This window comes from Ornithorhynchus anatinus, chromosome 5, assembly GCF_004115215.2.
Source record: "Ornithorhynchus anatinus isolate Pmale09 chromosome 5, mOrnAna1.pri.v4, whole genome shotgun sequence".
In the NCBI taxonomy this organism is placed as follows: Eukaryota; Metazoa; Chordata; class Mammalia; order Monotremata; family Ornithorhynchidae; genus Ornithorhynchus; species Ornithorhynchus anatinus.
In genome coordinates this window covers 7,434,301-7,457,646 of record NC_041732.1, presented here as the reverse complement: position 1 = coordinate 7,457,646, position 23,346 = coordinate 7,434,301, and the positions used below count along the sequence as shown (strand labels likewise).

The 23,346-nt window shown below is 43.9% G+C and overlaps 1 protein-coding gene across 5 annotated transcripts in view; it reads right to left on the bottom strand.

Moving 5' to 3' along the window:
• Positions 1-23,346, bottom strand: part of IQCH (IQ motif containing H) — a 169,081-nt gene that overhangs the window by 90,140 nt on the left and 55,595 nt on the right. For 3 of the 5 annotated variants that reach the window (XM_029065754.2, XM_039912259.1, XM_039912260.1), the window contains 3 exons: positions 14,602-14,727; positions 13,644-14,195; positions 12,930-12,996 (listed from right to left, as the gene is read on the bottom strand). In XM_029065754.2, the coding sequence (XP_028921587.1) occupies positions 12,930-12,996; positions 13,644-14,195; positions 14,602-14,727 (745 nt within the window). The remainder of the gene's footprint in view (positions 1-12,929; positions 12,997-13,643; positions 14,196-14,601; positions 14,728-23,346) is intronic. The other 2 variants (XM_029065755.2, XM_029065756.2) reach the window with 1 other exon arrangement.

Sequence of the window (23,346 nt, the reverse complement as noted above, 5' to 3'; positions counted from 1 at the left end):
AAAATGTCTCTAATCAATAAACTAAGAAATGCGTACACTGTGAAGAAAAATATAACAAACAGCTATGTTTCCTAGTTGGTTTTATGCATGGGCTGAAATAGCAAAAGCAGTTGCCTGCCTGGGTTTAAATACATCACTACCTATATTTACATCAATGTATTTGCCCTCGAAGGCGTGTACATATGAAAGTGAAAATACAAGGACGATGGGAAAAATGAGAACCTACCAAAGAGCGATTCAAGAAAAATTTCTTTCAGAAATAAAGAGAAAAAGCATCGAAAGACATCTCATTAAAAAGACGTTCACTTAACAAGATAAAAGATGTCTGCTCGTTTGTTGCCGGACATTCGGTATGTGACTTGGTAACAGTCTCTTTGGGCTTGGATTATCCACTTGGAGGTCAGATTTCCAACAGATGACCGAATTTCAGCTGTCCAAGGACCTATGCAGATGCCGTCCTATATAGTGCAATACTTCCATAAAGTAGGCCTTTTGAGTTATTAATCCTAATTAAGCCTGGTTATAAATTCCCTAGAAGCATAAACACAAGTACACTCTGTAAGCACGGACACAAAAAAGACCCGAAGCAGACATTAGATCACTTTACACCGGCAGCTGGGATTTACCATCTTACAATCATCTCACAAGTGTTATCTCTGGCCACGTCTGAAGAAGCCAAGGATATTTTTGAAGTCATTTTTACTAGCGAAAACTCCAAGTCGGACCCCCCGAATGGGAACTGGGTAGAGCTAACATTAACATCGACGGGAAAATCTCATTCTGCCCTTGGAGCCGTGAACCCCCAATTCCAACTGGAACCCACATACCTATCTGACGGAGAACATTTTGGACTTTTCATTCCTTAGTTCCTGTAAACCGTACTCTGCTGACACCCTGGAGGGGGGCAACAGAGGAGCTCCCAGAGTCCAGGCGGGCTGGAGATAAGAAGAAGGGGGCTGACCGGAGTTGACAATACTCCTGGTTTGCACCCAGAGCCAGTTTTATGTAGTCCAAAAGGTAAGCAGCTCCTTCAGGGAAAGGTGCAGTAGCAGGAGGCGACGGTCAGGAATTTAAAAATGCCCAGCCCAGGTTTGGAAAAAGTGCCTAGGTGAACAGAGATCTGGAAGGGAAACTCGATGACTTGAGCAAAAGGGGGAGCAGAGGTTTCCCTCCCCCCAAGAAAAAGGATCTAGGATGGGGGTGGGGGGATATAGCTGGCCAGGCTTCCTCCTGATGTCATTACATTCTGAAGACTGTGTGTGCATGCAGCGTAACTCGGTGACGTTTCGTGGAACGGGAGGGGGGCGACGAATTTTTCCTCGCCTCGGGCGGCCGACAGTCTGAAGCCGACACGGAGACCATCTGCCGCTTGGGAAGAATGACGAAGAGGTAGACGGGAGGGTGTGGCCTCCATGTAAAATGCCCTGTCTGACCTCAACCTCTTTTCATCCCTTCTGTGCTGTAGTGTGACAAGCAAGCACTTTTTATCAAATGTTCCTCACCTCAGTTTAGCGCCACACAGCCCTCCGGATTCTGCGGCATTTTCCCACCAGCTACGAGGTTTGATGAATAATAATAATGGTATTTGTTAAGTGCTTGCTCTGCGCCAGGCACCGTATTGAGCGCTGGGGTGGATACAAGCAAATCAGATTGGATACTGTCCCTGTCTCCCGCGGGGCTCACGGTCTCAATCCCCATTTTCCAGATGAGGTAGCTGAGGCACAGAGAAGTTAGGTGACCTGCCCAAGGTCACAGAGCAGACCCGTGATGAAGACCCAGTCCAAGCGAATGGGTCTATATCCCGTGGAACCAACCCGCCAGTAAAAACTGGGCCGGGTGACACCGGGGTGACATCAGCTACTCAGGCAGGACACGGTTTGAAACGTTGGCCGGCTAGAATAAAAATCTATCACCACTCGGTCGGTCAGTCACTCGTATTTATTGAGCGCTTACGGCGTGCAGAGCACTGTACTGAGCTCTAGGGAGAGTAAAATATAACGATACAACAGACACATTCCCTGCCCACAAGGAGTTTACATTCTAGAGGGGGAGACAGACCTTAATATAAATAAATTCTAGATCTGTTCACAAGTGCTAAGGGGCTGGGAGGGGGGATGAATAAAGGGAGCAAGCAGCCCAGAAGGCAGTTGAAGAAAAGGAAAAGAAGGCTTAGTCTGAAAAGGTCTCTTGGAGGGGATATGCCTTTAATAAGGTTTTGAAATGGGGGAAAGTAATTGTCTAATAATGTTGGTATTTGTTAAACGCTTACTATGTGCAGAGCACTATTCTAAACGCTGGGGTAGACACAGGGGAATCAGGTTGTCCCACGTGGGGCTCACAGTCTTAATCCCCATTTTACAGATGAGGTCACTGAGGCACAGAGAAGTTAAGTGACTTGCCCACAGTCACACAGCTGACAAGTGGCGGGGCCGGGATTCGATCCCATGACCTCTGACTCCAAAGCCCGTGCTCTTTCCACTGAGCCACGCTGCTTGGATATGAGGAGGGAGGGCGTTCCAGGCCAAAGGCAGGACGTGGGTGAGAGGTCAGAGCCGACACAGTTGAGACTGAGGTACAGAGAGAAGGTTAGCATGAGAGTAGCCAAGTGCGAGGGCTGGGTTGCAGTAGGAAAGTAGCTAGTTGAGGTAGGAGGGGGTTCTTTAGGGAGTTCTTGAGAGCACCGAAGATGCTCCTTATGGGCAGGGAACATATCGGCAAATTCTGTTGTCATGTATCCTCCCAAGCGCTTAGTACAGTGCTCTGCACATAGTTAAGCGCTCGAAAAATACCACTGATTGATTGATAATGTGGGTTGGAAGCCATCAGCTCTGCCCCTTTGTACCCCACAGACATTTCAATCTGCAAAGGGCTTCCGAAGGCCCGTCTCCTCCAGGAGGCCCTCCTTGATTAAATTCTAATCTCCCCATTTTATAACCCCCATCTGGCACTTCAGCACTCCCATGACACCTACGCACTTCAGTTTGCTTAACTGCGCAGTGCATTTATACACGTCACACACACTCTGTTATTTAAACACTAACTCATGAACGCATCTCCTTTCCCTTCTGCCTCCCGAGAAGCAGCGTGGCTCAGTGGAAAGAGCCCGGGCTTGGGAGTCGGAGGGCATGGGTTCGAATCCCGGCTCCGCCACTTGTCAGCTGTGGGACTGTGGGCAAGTCACTTAACTTCTCTGTGCTTCAGTTACCTCATCTGTAAAATGGGGATTAACTGTGAGCCTCACGGGTGACAACCGGATTACCCTGGATCCACCCTAGCGCTTAGAACGGTGCTCTGCACATAGTAAGCGCTTAACAAATACCAACATTATTATTTTAGTGTCATCGTCATCATCAGTGGTATCTTCTGAGTACTTACTAGAGCACCGTACTAAGCATACGGGAGATTACAATACAACGGCGGACACATTCCCCGCCTACAGCGAGTTTACAATCTAGAGGGAAAATTTCCTTGCCTAGATTGTAAACTTCCTAAGGGCTGGGATCACCTCTGCTAATTCTATTGCATTCTTCGAAACATAGTACGGTGCTCTGTATATTGTAAGTGCTCAATAATCATAGTGACGGTATTTGTTAAGCGCTTACTATGTGCCAAGCACTGTTCTAAGAACTGGAATACCACTGATCGCCTGGTGGGTTTCTGGGGATAGTGACTGAGTCTGAGATTAATAAATTAGCTTCAGGGCGGATTTTACCAGGCACGGTATGGAGGGCTTAGCTGAGCCTCGTTTCCAAAAATAAAATTTTTCCAAGTAAAGACTCCTCTGCATCTCAACTGAATTGTCTTGTAAATGCAATGTTGTAGTCACCCAGTGATTATTCAGAATTGATTTTCCACGCCCACTGTAGACTCACTATGAAGAGGGAACATGTTTACCAACTCTGTAAACCAAGTGCTTAGTACAGTGCTCTGCACACAATAAACAGATTGGAGATAGTCTGGCCAGTGGATAGAGAACAGGTCCTAATGGATAGAGAACAGGTCTGGGAATCAAGTACAGTGCTCTGCACATAGTAAGCGCTCAGTAAATACTATTGAATGTATCAGAAGGACGTGAGTTCTAATCCCAGCTCTGCCACTTGTCTGCTGTGTGACCTTGGGCAAATCACTTCATGTCTCAGTTACCTCTGTAAAATGGGGATTAAGACTGCGAGCCCCGTGCCGGACATGGACAACCTCATGAGATTGTATTTTTGTATTTGCCCCGGCGCTCAATACACCACTTGGCACATAGTAAGCACTTAACAAATCCCATTAAAAAAAAAAGGGCTCAGTAAATACCACTGATTGATTGATATCCTGTTGCACATCTTTCCCTGTTAGGTCAGCCTGAATACTTCTGCCTCAGACGTCCCCAGTCAAATCAGTCCTATATACTGAGTGCTTACTGTGTGCAGAGCACCGTACTAAGCACTTGGGAAACTACAATATCAGAGAGGTGGCAGGCACGTTCCCCACCCACAATGAGTTTACAGTCCAGAGGGGGTTACAGTCTAATCCCATCTCTGCTGTGTGACCTTGGGCAAGTCGCCTCACTTCTCTTGTGCCCATCACCTCATCCGTAAAAAGGGGATTAAGACCCTGAGCCCTATGTGGGATGTGGACTGTGTCCAACCTGATGACTGCGTGGCTCAGTGGAAAGAGCACGGGCTTGGGAGTCAGAGGTCATGAGTTAGAATCCCGGCTCTGCCACTTGTCGGCTGTGTGACTGTGGGCAAGTCACTTAACTTCTCTGTGCCTCAGTTCCCTCATCTGTAAAAAGGGGTTAAGTGTGAGCCTCATGTGGGACAACCTGATTACCCTGTATCTACGCCAGTGCTTAGAACAGTGCTCTGCACACAGTAAGCGCTTAGCAAATACCAACATTATTATTACTGTGTACCTACCCCAGTGCATAGAACAGTGCCTGGCACATAGTAAGCGCTAACAAATACCACAAAAACTACTCCTAACCCTACCCCACCTAAGGCCTCCAGCTCCCGGCCTGGGACGGGTGGGAGATCAAAGTGGTCACGGAGCTGATTCCTGGCTTGAGACTGACTGACCGACTGCACTCCCACCTTTGTTCTTCTGCTGGCCCATTTCTGGTTTCCAGTTTCCCCATCTCTAAAATGGGAGGGAGGCAGGTGTCCTTTCCCGGCCATAGAGATTCTCTTGGGGAGCCAAGGGAAGAATGGGAAGCAGCATTGGCCTAGTGGAAAGAGCACAAGGCTGGGAGTCAGAGGACCCGGGTTCTAACCTTGGCTCTGCCGCTTATCTGCTGTGTGACCTTGAACGAGCCACTTCACTTCTCTGGGCCTCAGTTGCCTCATTTGTAAATTGGGGATTAAGACTGCGTCCTAATGTGGGAGGGGGCTGTGCCCAACCCGATTTGCTTGAACACACCCTAGAGTTTAGTACAGTGCCTGGCACATTGTAAGCACTTAAATACTATAATGTTTATTATCATTAAAGGAGAGTTCCATTAGAAACATTTCCTAAGGCAGTTAGGGATGATGGGCACCTGGAATCTTTTTTAACTCTTAGCTCTAAACTAGGCACACATTTACATAGGAAATAATGAGAAGTAGATGAATTCCTTCTTAGCATATACACAACGATCAACATGGTAATTAAGTGCTTACTATATAACAAGCTCTGGAATAGACGTAAGATAATCAAATTCAATATATTGAATATATATCGACGTGTTCAATCTGTCACCAAATCCTGTCGGTTTTGCCTGCACGACATCGTTAAAATCCCATCCTTTCCTCTCCAATCAAACAGCTATTACAATGACCCAAGCACTTACCCTATCCTGCCTTGATTACTGCATCTGCCTCCTTGCTGACCTCCTAGCAACTCCCCACTCCAGTCCTTACTTCACTCTGATGCCTGGATCATTTTTAAAACAACATTCAATCTATGTCCCTCCCCTCCTCAAGAACCTCCAGCGGTTGCCCACAACCTCCGCATCAAACGGAAACCTCTTACCATCCTCTTTAAAGCCTCTAGACTGTCGTGGCTTAGTGGAAAGAGCACGGGCTTGGGAGTCAGAGGTCGTGGGTTCTAATCCCAGCTCCACCACTTTTCTGCTGTGTGACCCTGGGCAAGTCACTTAATTCTCTGAGCCTCAGTTACCTCATCTGTAAAAATGGGGATTAAAAAATGTGAGCCCCACGTGGGACAATCTGATTACCCTGTATCTACTCCAGCGCTTAGAACAGTGCTCTGTACATAGTAAGTGCTTAACAAATACCATAATTATTATTATTATTATTACTAAACTTATTGTGGGGAGGGAACAAATCTATCCATTCTGAAATACTGTATTCTCCCAAGCTCTCAGCACACAATAAGCACTCAATAAATATGATTGATTGATGGAAAGCACTCAATCACTTGCTCCCTCCTATCTTACTTCGCTGATTTTCTACTCTGACCCAGCTCACACACTTCACTCCTCCAACATCAGCCTACTCACCGTACCTCAATTCCGCTTATCGCTTCTACAGTGTCTCCATGAGTTAGGCGAAAATTACTGACTCAACAGATGAACGAACAGATAAATCTATGAGAAAGGCCCCTTCCAAAAATATTTTATGGTCCAATATCCCAGATTAAGAGGGCTGGACAGGGAAAGTCAGCAAAGGCTGGATACCAAGACCATGTTGGCCTTCTCTGAAATACTCCCATAACTCAGATATTTGGCAGTCATATAGATTGTTTGGGCATGTCCACCACAAATATCGGCAGATTGAGAAGGAGTATGGCTTAGTGGATAGAGCACGGGCCTGAGAGTCAGGAGGACCTGGGTTCTCATCCCAGCTCTGCAATTTGACTGCTGGGTGATTTGGGGCAAGTCGCTTAGCTTCTCTGCGCTTCAGTTATCTCGTCAGTAAAATGGGGATTAAAACTGTGAGCCCCATGTGGGACAGAGACTCTGTACAACATGTTTAGCTTGTATCTACCCCAGTGATTAGTATAGGGCCTGGCACGTAGTAAGCAGTTAACAAATACCACAATTACCATTATTTAATTTGTGTGTGGGTTGGGGGGGGGGGGATTCTGTGGGTCGATTAGAGAGAGTGTGGAGTTCTTCAAAATAATTTCGGGTTGAAAAAAAAGTCTCGATACTTTTAGTCAAACGAAGCCCTGGCAGCTCTGGATCCAAATCTGAGCCAAATGGGTTTTATGATTTGTTTTTTGATCTGAGGCGAATCTACCAGAAAGCCGAAATGGTTTTGTAATGTCGACATGCCATTCAAATGGATACCACGGCCTGATTTACCAGAGTAGATGCAGCAACAGAAGCGGGATTAGAATTTTAAAATCCTCAATTTCCCGTCAATAGGTCAGGAAAAAATATGCCCTTTGGCATTCATTCACTCATTTAATCACATTCATTGAGGGCTTACCGTGTGCAAAGCACTGTACTAAGCACTCGGGAGAGTACACGATAACACTCTACCTTACTGGGGTGAAAGAAAGAGAAGAGGGTGAGGTGGTAATAATTCTATTTTCTAAATTGGCTTGGGAAATGGGGATGGAAATGAGAGGGAATAGAACAGTCTAAAAAAAGCCCAGAGACTTTTAAAGCGGAAGAGGGCATTAAGAGGAAAAACAAACAGTCGGGGCTTTAACTGGCTGATAGCTGCCTAACGTACCCAGTCGAAATGTTGGAGCCACTTAATTGGCCCATCTCTTTTAATGTTGGCCCATTAAAGAATGCCACTGAATTTTCACGCAACTTGGAGGATCCACTCTTCCAAAGCAGGAAGGGGGTTAAGCAAGTTGGGAGAGCAATACGGACGAAGAAAACCCAAAGCTGGAATGTTAGTTAAGGTGACGGCACCATGACTGCCTGCTCAGAATGCGGAAGGCATCTGGGCTCTCTGAAGAGCGGATGGATTTTCCAAATTGGCTGCGGGTCTCTGACTGAAATAGAACCAGTTTAGCCCTGCCATTGCAGTAGGACGTGCTGTCACAATTACATTCTGTTAGGAAAAATCTGCAAACCCCTGGCATGTCAATCAGTCAATCGTATTTATTGAGTGCTCATTGGGCACAGAGCACTGTTCTACTTTCTTGGGAGAGAACGATATAATAGAACAGTCACATTCCCTGCCCACCGCGTGCTTACAGTCGGATTTGGAGATCTGCTGGCCTTCAGAGAGATCGGTTCTTTGAAATCTCTTGGCCCCGTTCAAGTCCGGATAATAACGTTACATCTCTCCTTCTCCCCCTACAAACGACGATGCCAGAACCTATTTCACGTCATGACTCTGCTTGGAACGCTTCACAGCCAATTGGATAATAATAATAATGTTGGTATTTGTTAAGCGCTTACTCTGTGCAGAGCACTGTTCTAAGCACCGGGGTAGATACAGGGTAATCGGGTTGTCCCACGTGAGGCTCACAGTTAATCCCCATTTGACAGATGAGGTAACTGAGGCACAGAGAAGTTAAGTGACTTGCCCACAGTCACACAGCTGACAAGTGACAGAGCCGGGATTCAAACTCATGACCTCTGACTCCCAAGCCCGGGCTCTTTCCACTGAGCCACGCTGCTTCTCGTTGATTTAATCTCATAGATTAAATGATTGCTTTTCTCAGTAGATCACTGTGCGCTATATCAATATTATCAATACTACCTTTACCAGGCAGAGTGAATTCTTGAGTTTAAAATATTGTATAAGGATATTTAAGGGAAGCAGTAAGGGGAAAGAGCGTGGGCCTGGAAATCAGAGGACCTGGGCTCTAATCCCGGTTCTGCCACTCATTCAATTCATTCAATCGTATTTATTTAGTGCTTACTGTGTACAAAGCACTGTACTAAGCGCTTGCCACGTACCTTCTTTGTTAACTTGGACAAGTCACTTCCCTTCTCTGTGCCTCAGCTCTCTCATCTGCACAATGGGGATTCGAAACCTGTTCTCCCTCCTACTTAGAATGTGAGTCCCAAGCGGGACCTGATTATCTTTTATCTTCCCCCGCATTTGGTACAGTGCTTGGCCCTTAGTAAGAACTTAAACATCATCATCATTATTATTATTAATAATAACTGTGGCATTTGTTAAGCACTCACTGTGTGCCAGGCACTGGACTAAGTGCTGGGGTGGATGCCCAGCCCCACATAGGGCTCACAGTCTCAATCCCCATTTTACAGGTAACCGAGGCACAGAGAAGTGAAGTGACTTGACCAAGGTCACACAGAAGACAGGTGTCGGAGCCGGAATCAGAACCCACGACCTTCTGACTCCCAGGCCCTTGCTGCACCATGCTGTTACTATTATTACTCTATGGGGAGGGGCGGGAGGACGGTAAAGGTATTTGAGTACAACCTCCCTCCCCGAACTCTCTGCATGAAATTATCTCTGTGTGTGCCAAACTGCACGAGGAAAGAACCAATTGTCCGCAACTTCGATATAATTTGCAGTTTACAGACATTTGCCCCTCATTTTGAGGGATCAGATATGTCAGCGTTAGCTCCAATTAGCCAACTGCAGGGGCAATTATTGATGAGTATGACTCTGCATCACAATTAATTGCCAAATCTGTTCATAACCAAAAAGGGAGGCGGGTAAGGCTGCAATTTCAACCCAGTGCCTTCTCTGACATCAAGTTCCTTGTTTTCTGCTGTCGATTAGTAAATCCCTCTTCGTGCTGAAGTCACCCCGTAAGGAAACAGATCTCCTCTAACGTGCCTAGGGATATCTCCACTTGGTTTCCATTTTCAGTCACCAGAATTGTGCCGGTAAAACCCTCTGAACTGCCCAGAGGGGATGTTTTGCGCTTGACCTAAATACGCTCTCACAATCCCCAGAAGTTTCGCCCAAGGAATAGGACACTATTTGGTCCTAAAGAGACACATTCACGGGAGGTCTGTCTGCAGACAGAGCCCAGGGTCAGGCCCCCACTGCTAATTTAACCAAGCTCATAAATTATTTTATGTTCACATATCATTTGTGAAAGTAATCATAGGATATGGTATGCATATTATTTGATCAAAGGCCAGTTTTGTCTCCAGTGTAAATATGTAATTAGGTTTCTTTAAACACTCAATTAAGAAAAAAAGAAGCTTGTTTTGATCTCTTAGATAAATATGTAATTAGCAGCTTTTTCTTTAAGACATATATCATGGCCTTGACAGACCAAAATGACTGTAGCAGAGAAGAGCATCCAATTTATTATGCATTTATTTAAATTGGAAATCTGTTATCCAGAAGAAAATTAGTTTTTAAAAGAGATACAAAACATGTACCGAGCAAATTTCAAATTTCCTAATATTTTCTTATATTTTTATAAGGCTCCAATTACTGGATGACCTAAATTACTTTCAATTTCTTTTGCTTCTTAAACTGAGTTGGGTTTTCGGCTCACCGGGGGCGTCCCTTGGCCTTCGTTTTACTCCTCTGCTGAACTCTCCAGCTTGCCTAACTCTGAAGGGCTACAAAATGAGGTTATCCTGCTTAGGCACCGTAGGCTCGCTGTGGTTAGGGAATATGTCTGTTATATCCTTATACTGTCCTCTCCCAAGTGCTTAGTACAGCGCTCTGAACACCGTAAGTACTCAGTTACAGCGACTGTTGGATCGATGGATTGACAGGCACTGAAATTGACAGTTCTGACCAAATCTCATACATATTTACATTGCAAAAGCTCACACGTCTAGACCAGGGGATCCTTCCGGTTTTAGCCGAAACAGCGTGGCTTAGTGGAAAGAGTCTGGGCTTGGGAGTCAGAGGTCATGAGTTCGAATCCCAGCTCTGCCACTTGTCAGCTGTGCGACTGTGGGCGAGTCGCTTAACTTCTCTGTGCCTCAGTTACCTCATCTGTCAAATGGGGATTAACTGTGAGCCTCTCGTGGGACAACCTGATTACCCTGTATCTACCCCAGCGCTTAGAACAGCGCTCGGCACATAGTAAGCGCTTAACGGATACCAAAATTATTATTGTTATTATCAGCCAACCTCCCTTTCAATCATATTTATTGAGTGCTTACTGTGTGCACAACACTGCACTAAGCGCTTGGGAAGTACTATTCGGCAACAGACAGAGACAATCCCTACGCAACAAGGGCTCACAGTCTAGAAAGGGGAGACAGACAACAAAACAAAACAAGAGATAGGCATCGATAGCATCCTTTTCTTCCCCATTCCCTCCTGTACAGCCCCTCTCCCCACCAGACCCCAACCTCCATGTCTAACAATACCAGGTCAAGTCCTTGTTTGTCAAATTTCAAGGATTTCCAGGGCTGCAATTAGTTGCAGATGCAAAAAAAAAAAAAAAAGAGCCACTTGTACCTTATTCTGAGGGCTCAAGTCAGTTAATTGTGCCTGCAATTAGCCACTCTGGATGCAATCAATTACAAGTGCAATTTCTGTGGGTGAACTAATTTTGTGAGTAAAAGGAGTCCCACCAAAATCAAGACCTGATGAAAATGAAGCTAACTCTTGGCTATTTACCTTTCCCCATCTCGCATCCTCTCTCGTACGAGAAAATGATTACTAGTTTCGAAGCCCAGTTCGAAAAGCCACGTCGGAAAAGTTACCTCTGACTTTCTTTTATTTGGGACTGAAGGCTGGGATGGTAAGTTGATATCTATTCCTTGCTGAAGTTGCATCTTTCCCTAAAATTATTTTATCCTTTAAGGGATTATTTTGAGTAATGAACAAAATTGTGGGTTTTCAAACAAATGGGGAGATGTGGGGATTTTCTATCCGTTTTATGGAATTTCAGACCTGCTCTGTGTTAATACACACAGACACACAAACACACACACAAATATGCATATAACAGGTGTATATAGGGATAGAGATTCATTCATTCAATAGAATTTACTGAGCGCTTACTATGTGCAAAGCACTGTACTAAGCACTTGGAATGGATATATTTAGATGGGCAGGTAGATACATATGTATATATATATATATATATACATCACGGCTTCAGGTTTTTTTGTTTGAATTCCAGGGCTGGGCTCCCTCACCGAATCGCACGTCACAGTAGAATCTGTTCAGAAAGCCCCCGAGACGAACATACTCTATGATGTGGGGACTCAAAACTTTTTGCAATATCATGACTTCCAAACAAGTCAGCCTATAAAATCTGGACTCCCAAGGAAAATTAACGTGCTATGTAAAGTGTGAAAAATAAATCAAATCTCCAACCTTCTGACGGGAGTTCATGCTTTAAAAGCATTATCAGAGCACTTTGGAAATTCCCAGGAAATCATATTCTGTCATTTCTACACACCTATTTTACCACCGCTCTGCCGACAACAGCTTTTAAGTTCCCCAATTCATAAATGTAATTAAATAATTACATTAGTGCTAATTAACATGAAACTGCAGATTATTTAAGCGCAAAAAACACTATTCAACTTCTTAATTATTCTTGTTCACACAGCATTTCCTTGTGCTCAGGCGCCCTAGGTGCAAATAAAGCATCCCATCTGCTCGTAATTAGAACTAAATAATTTCAGAGAATGTAGCTTATCATTTTGACTGCACATTTGATTAAAAACAGTGTACAAGCAATATCCTGGCTTATTGGCGTAACAGCGGCAAACGCGCCCGGGCCCGTGTTCTCCTATCATTAAAGAAGATCGAAAACATTATCTGTTATTTCAGGGGGAAAAAAAAAAATACAACTTTTTAGTTCATTTCATACAGATGAAAGCGAATTACAGCAAATCACCTCTCCGCTGAATAGCAGCCCCCACATAATGACTTTATTTGCTTAATCCCCAAATTAAACGCCGTTTCGAGCGAGGGCCCTGTGTTATTACTCTCATCATGTCGAGAACATTTTCCTGCCGAGACCAATTTGAATAAAACAAGGGGCCTTCCTTGAACTCAATCAAGGAGCCATAATGTGGTGGGTAATAGAGGTTGCTGATAGATTTGCAGGCAAAAGTGTTATACCTAATGACGGGATATGGATAATAGTCCTCCTGGAAGTCCTCATGCGATTCCAGTTGGCTGCCAGATGCTAAAAATCAAGAAGAGCATTGATCAGTGACAGGAAGCTGCAGTGGATTCATCTAGTCAAACTTCAGCTGTTTTTCCACTGTACAGTTAAGCCAGGCATAAATTATATTAATTGATTTAATTACATACTTAAAACATCTTCCCCAATTAATTTAATTAGGTGGCTACACGATGCTACTGGCAGGGGAAGATTAGAGGCAGCTCACTTAATTAACAGAATATGAATGAAAAAGAAAAGAGAAAGCAAACATAAATGAAATTGTGAGCACTAATTAAAAGGCTGTCTGCAAACTTAAATACTTTCTGACAAAGTGGTGACAGCAATGTAGACAAGAGAGGGATTTTTTTTTTCTCCTAGCAAATTAAAGTGCCAGAAGGTATATATAGGGAGAAAAAGGTAATGCAGTTAAAACATTGATTTTCTGTCGGGACCACCAAAGTCAAAGTGAAGGGACTTTTCCTATAGAAAAATTGCTACCGCTTTGGCAGCCACAAGGGCGAGGGTCTTGATCGGGGCTGAGATACGAAGCTTGGATAAGGACATGGTTAATGGAGGCGGGGAAAGGAAAGAGACAGTTTATGGCAGTCGCTCAAGCAAGAGGTGTTTAGAGAAGGAGGTCTGCCTTAACAGCTGGCAGCCCCGCACACCTTGGCTCGAGCGTGAAAATTCTCCAGGTGTCTTTGACGTGATTCCTTCAGGGCCTTCTTCAATCGTATCTTTTGAGTGTACAGGAGCCAAGTAACGGCGATCACACCCGAGGCCCACTTCTTCCGTTTGAAATCGCTGTAGGTTTTCTGGGCTTGATAGTGTCTCCACGTGGTTTGGATCTTCACTGCAGCCATATGGACTCCGCCTTGCCCCTTGAATCTCTGCCCCGGCTGATTTAAGGCCCGGGCTATTTCATTTGGATTCTCCATCACCGTGAACAGGTCATCTCGGGTCGGTCTTTCCTTGAGTTCAAAGTCGGGGAGGAGCTCGACCAGTTTCCTGCCTTTTATTCTGACCTGGGGTATGGCGTAGTCCCGGAGAAACTCCTCGATGTATTCCAAGAAAGAAATGATATTTCCCCAACATAAACAAAAACGTTCCCTGAAGGCTACGAAGTCTGGGGCCTTCTTATCTATGATGCCATTGAAAATGGAGAAGTCATAATCTGGGACTGATTTCTCGGTAGGCAAACACAATTCTTCATTTGAAGCCTAGATGGGGGAAAAGTATCGCCACACATTAGAATCAATTGCAAGCTCTTCGAAATACGCGGTCAAGACGCACGGTCGCATTAGCATTTACTGCTCGACTGTGGGAAAGATATGGATTCAGAAATGTATTCACGATATTGATTTAATATATATGTCATAACCACTAAGTCTGGCCTTTATATATCATAAAACTCATTATCAGAAGAGTGCCTTATGAGTCACTCAACGCTATTAACATTTTTATAGAAATATATTAATTACTCAAGGGAACTATGAGTGATCTGATTTATGTCTAAAATAAAGCTTTCTGGTAACTTTGATATGGTCAATGGATCTCATAATGTAAGTGATTTACCAGACACCGTCGCCCAGCCGTGTTAACATTGCTTTCTCATTCACAACATACCTGCCGATCCGGAAACGAAAAAAACAGGGCCGAGCTTTTCTCTGTGGGGACAACGGGGATAGAGGATATAGGCCAATCGGGGCTGTGCTGTCTCTCCTGCGACTCCTCCAGAAATACGACTTCTCTCTGAGATTGAAATCAGTGTATATGGATTCTGGTCTTTCTATTAATTTCTCTAATGATCAGGGGAGATACTTAAAGCAAACATTAGCTTGCATTTTATCATCGGCTTCAACTGGGGCTATTGTTTGTTCAGTTAATGGTAACAGTGATAATGCTAATAATAATAGTATCTGTTAATGACTTGCTATGTACCGACAGCTCTGCTAAGCACTGGAACAGATAAAAGATATAATAATAATAATAACTGTGGTATTTAAGTGTTTATTATGTGCCAGGCACTGTACTAAGCGCTGGGGTGGATACAAGTAAATAGAGTTGGACGCGGTCCCTGTCCCACGCAGGGCTCCCAGTCTAAGGGTAAGGGAGAGCATGTTTAATCCCCATTTTACTGATGAGGGAGCCGAGGCACAGAGAAATTAAGTGACTTGCCTGAAGTCACACAGCAAGCAAGGGGCAAAAGTGGGATAGTGGGAATAGTGGTTGCATTTATTGAGAACCCATTGGGTGTAAATCACCCTGAGAAAAAGAAAACAAAGAAGGGACACCTTCCCTTCCCACAAGGAGCTTACATTTTAAAAGGGGAGATGAGTTTCTTGAATTTTGCAAGGATCAATTGACTCAGGGCCTTGTGTGGAAGAACTCTCACCCAGTCATCAAGAATAAAACATTCAAGCATTGCTGAGACAGGACGGACAAGCTTCAATCGATAGTATTTATTGAGCAGTGTGTGCAGAGTATTGTACTAAGCGCGTGGGAGAGTAATCAAATTAGTCAGTGGCATTTATTGAGGGCTTACTGTTTGTAGGGCACTGTGCTAAGCGCTTGTCATCAACATGTGTTGGTGTTTGGGTCCTTCTGCTTTCCGCTTGTTATTGAGATGTCCGTTACCCACTCTGTTCTCTCTTTCCAACCAGGGAAATTTATAAATATGGCATAGTTCAATCCAGTCCTCAGAAGGTCCATATTTTGAGGTGTGGAATCACAGATAGGATAGAATAGAGAGCTAGATAGTTAGAATAGATAAGTAGAATCACAGATTGAATACATAGAGACAATCATAGATAGATTTAAAGATAGAATAGAATGGAATGGAATATAATACCGTCCTCCAGAGTGTAGGCTTGTTCAGGGCAGGGAATCTGTTATATTGTACTCTCCTAAGCGCTTAGTGCACACAGTAAGCACTCAATATTTACAGTCAATAAATACAATGACTGACAACAGAATAAAATAGAATAGTAGAGAAGAGAAGAGAATAATGGAATCATAGATAGAATCGAAGATAGAATCATAGAATCACATAGCCGGTACTCTATGAGAGTTAATGATGGAATCTCCCATCAGAGACAAAGGATGAGCTCCCAGCCTGAGATTTCTGGAAGAATTAGAGCGTCAGTGCCATTTGCACTCTCATTCCTGCCACGTGTGTTCTCGCTGAGGCACAGAGTCCAATGTGCGAACAGGCGGGCGGTGCATACAGAGGTGTTGGACGTACGAGACACCCCTGCAGCGATCACAGCAAAGCGCCAACGCTTGCCAGAGCACACTGACCTGGAAGGCAGTTGCTGTGGTGGTCGTTGTGACCTTCGCTGCCCTCATCGGCCGGTTATTTTTCACAAGGATCCTGATCGGCCTATCCACCTCACAGTGTCCTGGAACTTTTTAATTTTTTTGGTCAGAAAGAGTCACCACACAGGCCAAACTGGACCTAGAACGTAGGCCTCTCTTGCTCTTTCCACGATTGAAAGAGTGAATTAATGAAGAACCAGCCAAGTGAAAGAATATATCTGAATTTCAAAGCTCCAAATCCACTCTACTACTAGTTGCAATTTTTTCCATTAATTTTCTTCTTTACTTTGGGGGATTCCCAGTAATCTGATGATACAAAAAGTTACAGATGTCTCTTTCACAAAGAACTGCATTTTCAGATCTATTAAGTCACAAGGAGAATTTTTTTTTTCCAGGCTGGCTACACATTCTTGAGGGGAATGGCAGCAGGTATATTTCCTTTTGCAGATAGAGAAGGTGGCAGGGGAGGATGAATGTCAGGAATAACGTTTCTGCTAGCAGATAGAGAAGCTGGCAGGGGTGATTAAAGCTCTCAGAGAACGATAACGCACCTGAATCCCACAAGGAACAGCCTGTGTCTATACACTGCCTCTTTCCCAAGGATCGGGTCTGACTTCAGGAAGGTTAGAACTCAGAAAAGAATGACAGGTTCACTTCTGAGAAACAGACATTCAAGCCGGGGAGCTGTGCGGCCCCGTGGAAAAAGCATGGGCGTTGAAGTCGGAAGAATTGGGTTCTAATCCTGCTGTGTGACCTTGGGCAAATCACTTCCTCCTCCGAGCCTCAATTTTCTCAAGTGTGAAATGAGGATTTGATACTTGTTCTCCCTCTTCTTGGACGATGAGCCCCATCTGGGACGGGGCTATGTCTGACCTAATTAACTTGTACCTACCTCAATGCTTAGAACAGTAATTGGCACACAATAACGAATATGCATAATAACAATAATAATAACTACATTATTATCAAATACCGTAATTTATCTTTATCATAATTATTATCACAGATGGGCATGCAATGGAACCTGAACGGTTTTTCCACCCAACAAAGTCTTCAACTTTTTCTACGAAATGGATTATGGAGTGGGGAGAATTGCCAGAGACTCTGGATGTCCAAAGTCTGAGAAGTTTTTACTGAATGGATTCAATCCTCCCCTTCATCAGTATGGAGGGAGATGTGGTTCTGCTGCAGTTCCCAATCGCTTAATACAGTGCACTGTATTTAATAGGGGTTCAAAAAAATGCCATTCCTACTACTTCGAAAGAGAAAGCTGGGAAATGAGGACAGCCCTCTGTTGATTAAAACTGAGTCGACGCAGGAGGCTGAAGTTGAGAAAGGAAAGGACTCTCTCATCAGTTTTCTTTTGGAGACAAGAGGCCACGGGGTATTGCTTCCTTTGCCCCCCTACATCTGCTAGTGCTTCTTGAGATTTGGTAGACTCACATTCTCCCTCTGTGACTGCCAGCCACGAAGAGCTCAGGGGAGTTTTACAAAAATTAACAGTTGCTGTTTTAGAACAAAGGGACTGCACCTGTACTCCTTTCTTGGATGATATCCTAGAAGACACAGTCTCAGAACATTCGCTCTTGGACCCCGGAAAGACCACTCAGGCACTGGGAAACTCTGGATTTGGAGCCCGCTAAAGCACAAGTATAGTATATCTGTCACGGAGAATGCCCCACTTGGGAGCACTTGAGACTTACAGCAAGAAAAGGCATTCCTCTCAGGAGAAAGGCTTCCCAAATTAAAGCAGTGCATCAGCATTGCGAGAGCCACAGACCAGGTAATGACAGAGCCGCTTCTTAGCCTATTAGGAATCACAGAGTTCTGATTCAAGGTCTTCCCATGCTTCAGGTTCCAGATCTGGAAGGTCTTTCTGATATTCTTCCTTTGCTAGATGTTCCCGTGATGAAAAGATTATTATTTGCTTTGTTTCCCTGTTATCAGTAACCACTTTTCCCAAAGCAATTTTAATTTGCTGACTGCTTGGGCTTCAGGGGCATTTTCTAAATTGGTCAAATTCTGAAATGGATTCGATTATAAACTCCTTGAGGGTAGGGAATGTGCCTCTGTTTGCTCCCAATTGCTCACTTCAGAGCTTAAATTTTGTAGGTGCTCAGTTAATATCACTGACTGATTGATTAAAAAGTACTGGCTTACTGACTGCAGAAATCATAGACAACTGCTCGCTTCCAAAAGCTAGCGTTTTAGTACACAAAGGGACATATTTCTCTCCAAAATCCTTGAGTGAGTTGTCCTCATCTGCTGCCTACAATTCCTCTCCCTGATCCTCTCCAATCTGGCTTTCACCCTCTTCGCTCCTTCAAATCTGCCCTCTCTAAGGTCACCAATGATCCCTCTCTCGCCAAATCCGACGGCCTCTACTCCATGCTAATTCTCCACGACCTCTCATCCTCCTTAGACACCGTGGACCATCCCATTCTCCTGGAAATATTAACCAAGCTTGTCTTCACTGACACTGTCCTCTCCTGGTTCTTCTACCTCTTGGGCCATTTATTCTCAGTCTCTTCCACCGGCTTCTCCTCTGGGTTTTAATCCCGCCTCTGCCACTTGCACGCTGTGTGACCATGGGCAAGCCACCTAAATTCTCTGTGCCTCAGTTACCTCATCTGTAAACTGGGAATTAAGACTGTGACATGGGTGTGGGACATAGACTGAATTCAATCCGATTAGCTTTTATCTACCCCAGGACTTAGTACAGTGCCTCGCACACAGTAAGGGCTTGACAAATACTATTAAAAAAAAAAGTTCTGATATTGGGTTCTAAATTCATCTTCTTATAGACTAAAGATATTCATTAGTAATTGGTTTAAGAGACTACAACATGAGAAAAAAAAACCCCAATTGATTAACTAGAGGCATTCACACTCCATAAGTGATAATGTTAATAACAGCTGCAAATACATAATTTGACACTCAGGGGAGGGCAAGCTTCAAACAGTTCCATCAAACATTCTTCGTTGCCATTGTCAGAGACAGAACACTGGGCTGGATGAATCTCTGATATGACACAGTAATGGTCTTGTTTATAGTCTTATGTTTTTTTAATCCCTCTTACCTCCCTCAGCCCCCTCAGGGTCGCAACTGGAGAGTTTCCAGTCCTCTACCAGTCTCGACTATGAGAGAGAGAGTCAAACAGTGCCTGGGACATAGTAAGTGCTTAATAAATCCCATCATCATTATTATTACTATTACTGGAAATCATGAGAGCGGCAACCAAGATCCCTCTCTACCATCGGACTGCTCATTCAGATATAAAATGGAAATAATAATACTAACTTCTCTTGACCTCACAAGTAGACACTGAGGATAAAATGGGATTATGGAAGCCCTTTGGAAACATGGAAAAAAAGCCTGGAAGGGCATAAGAATTGAAGGGAGCTTGTGGGGTGGTCCTGTGGAAAGAGCCTGGATCTGGGAGTCAGTAGATCCAGGTTCTAGACCCAGCTCACCCATTGGCTCACTAAGACACTGGGCATGTGAGTTACTTCTATGTTCCTCAGTATCCTCATTAAAATGAGGGATAAAATACCATCTCTCCTAGATGTGGGACCTAGACATGTGCTCTATCTGATTCTCTTGTGCCTAGGGACCACATAAATTTATTACTACCAAAATAATATTCATTCCCTCACCTAATAAGATCTTAAAGGATTGGAGAAATATGACTTGTACCCCAACTCTCCCAGGACTTAGTACAGTGACTGGCACACAGTAAGGGCTTGACAAATGCTATTAAAAAAAAAGTTCTGATATTGAGTTCTAAATTCATCTTCTTATGGACCAAAGATATTCATTAGTAATTGGTTTAAGAGACTATAACATGAGAAAAAAACCCCAATCGATGGCATTTACTGAGCATTTATGGGGCACAGAACACTGAACTAAGCACTTGGGTGAGTACAATTGAGCTGGTAGACATGCTCCTTACCCACAAAGAGCTCACAATCCAGTGAAGGAGCTTACATTATAGAGAGACACTTACAACTCACCGAAAGGCTTTGACAACACATAATGTAAAGGCATGAATTATTATTCTTATACCTAAGAATATTGCATCAATCTCAAATGTCATTCATAACGGAGGAAGGAGAATTCTTGAAACTGGTTAACGAGGGTCTCTGATAATGCAGGAGGAAGAAACTTGTCCCTTGTCATTAAATTAAAATCACTTTTCAGATTATTGGTTTGCTGTTCATTGATTCAATCACCACTCAGCTGAAGTAAAATGAGGAATATTATCAGTCCCTTGGGGGACAGGTTCACCTCTATTTTGATCAGTCAGCTTATTGAGCACTTACTGTGGGCCGAGCACTGCAGTAAGTGCTTGGGAGACTTACTTCAATAAGATAGAACCGAGCTGGCGGACACGTTCCCTGCCTAGAATGGGCAGACAGTCAAGAGGACTGACGTGACCACCTGTTTACTCATTTCCAGCACTTAGTACAATACTTTGCACACAGTAAGTGCTTAATAGATTCTATTACTACTACCTAACAATGCTATCAAATAGAAAGACTTCTTCATGAGAAGCAGCATGGCATAGGGGATAGTCCAGAAGCTTGGGAGTCAGAAGGTCTTGGGTTCTATTCCCGGCTCTGCCACTTGTCTGCTGTGTGACCTCACTTCATTTCTCTGTGTCTCAGTTACCTCATTTGGAAAATGGGGATCGAGACTGAGACCCCATGTGGGACAGGGACTGTGTCCAACCTGATATGTTTGTATCCACCCCAGTGCTTCGCATAGTTCCTGGTACACTGTACATGCTTAACAAATACCATAATTACTATTATTAATAAAGGTATTTCAATCCATCAGCATGCCAATTTTTTAAAGATAAGGATTCGACCACTTAGGGATTTTCTACTAACTCCAGTCAGAAAACAATTCCTCCAAAAGATCTTTGACGTCCTCCAAGCCCTAATAATTCTCTTCTACCTCACAGTAAGTTCCCCCATCTCTTTATCTTTCAATTTCTCTTTCTCCCCGGAAGAATTTCCAAGAGCTGGTTGGACTCTTAAACAGAAGATGGTTGATGTTGAAATAAGATTCTATAGAAATGTAAAAAATACTGTAGGGTACAACATTACCTCACTCCAGTTGATGAGGACCAGATTGTCTGGAAGAGAGATTCTGTGTGAAAATCAACCATCACTAAACTCCAGGAGAAAGACAGAAGAAGAGCTATGGGGCATGTGAGAGTCCATGTAACAAAGCTTTTCAGGTTGACGAACTAAAGTGAGAGACTAGCGGCTTTTTGCCGGCAGCCAAGTCCCGTGATTTCTCATAACCTTGGAATAGATCCCAGCCCTCAACCCGCTGAATCAAAAATGTTCCATATAAACATGAGCTTGGGCCTGATGAATGAGGTTTTTATTGTACGGTTTAGGCAAATAGGTTTCCTTTGCTAGATAGAAAGGTCTTGAATTACTACTGGATCACTTAAGGTTTCGTCTTTTCCTGCCACATCCTGCTCAACTCGGAGAGAGGGGAGAGGTCATTTGTGGGCATTAAGATTGATGAGCTGAACTTTCCGAGTGGGAAAAGGCAGGAAGTGGGCTGGAAGGTGTTGGATCAGTCTACTGGGAAATAAAAAGTAGCCCTGGTTAGGGGTCTGAGAGAAAAGGAAGAACCTCCTTTCAACTGGGAGTCTAGACAGAGAGTAAGTCTTAAACCTAAAGGGTGCGTTAAATCAGTCAATCTGTGGTGTTTAGTGAGCGCTTACTATGTGCAGAGAATGGAACTAAGCACCGGGGAGAGTGCAATATAACAGAATTAGTAAGCGCATTTCCTGCCCACAAGCAGCTTACAGTCTAGAGGGAGAGGCCGACATCAATATAAAGAAATGATGGATACGTATGTCGGGGGCTGAGGGCGGGTGAATAAAGGGTGCAAACTCATTTGCAAGGGTGATGCAGAAGGGAGGGAGGGAATGAGGCTGAGTCAGGGAAGGCCTCTTGGAGGAGATAGGCTTTTAAATAGGGCTAAAGTTAAATCTAAAGTCAAGCTAACCTCTCAGCGTTTCCTATTGGGCTGGGCTTTGAGCGAACACGTCTGGTTTATAACTGACTATATAAGGATCCGCACAATGACCTCTAATATTCAAACATTCATCAAACAGGTTTTCCAAGAGCTTCATCTGTCCTTTTGAGCCCAAAGCTGTCTCATTGCTCAAAAAAGCGCTGAACAAAATGATCAGGCATTTCTTGGGTTTTGGACACTAAAATGGGACAGCAGTTTGTTGACCATTGGCTTTCCAATCTTGAAATCCCTGAATCTTTAGCGGAAATGAGTTTTCCACAGAGAAAGAAATAAGCACCCTGGATCAATAAAATAATCGGGAACTCAACCCAGAGTAGTTTCACATGGAGAGTTGGAAGGTGTTCACTCATAAAAGGAAAGATTGGTGAATTCCACACAGAAAATCATCCCTGCAGAGGAAGGTTTTCTCATTTAATGAGAGCCGTCTACATTATTTCTCCATAGGACAACGTTTCAAATCAACCTGATGGTTAGAAAAGTGGGAGTGTGAATGTATACCTCCGGTCAGGCGGAGTGGTTGAGAAAATGCCAGTGATTGTCTCATTATCCTGGGTAATTAAAATTGTTAACAACACATGCTATAAAACCGACATCCACACCTTGGTTGAAAAAAGATGCCCCAAAACGATGAAACCCTCTGTTTCTTCATTAATTGTCCTGCAAATTATCTGTCTGCCAACCCCCAAGTCCATTCGTTAACCGATAAAACCCAGAACAATTTGGAGTCTACGTTTTGAACCAAGGTAAATACAAAAAGCGACTTCCAGAGGAAACAGAAATAGATGGAAATCAATTCCCCGCATCTCGCTGCCCCATGATTTCCTCCTTGCCCCTACTCTGCACGGTATGAAAGCAGACTTTCAAAAAAGAAAGAAAGAGCTTTGAATTACTCTTCAATTTTCATTCTTACTTCTCACAATGTTGGGTAGCCTTTAGATCTGATCTGAGCCCAGAGCTTTTACTCCCTTCCCAGTGAGCTCTGCAATTTGA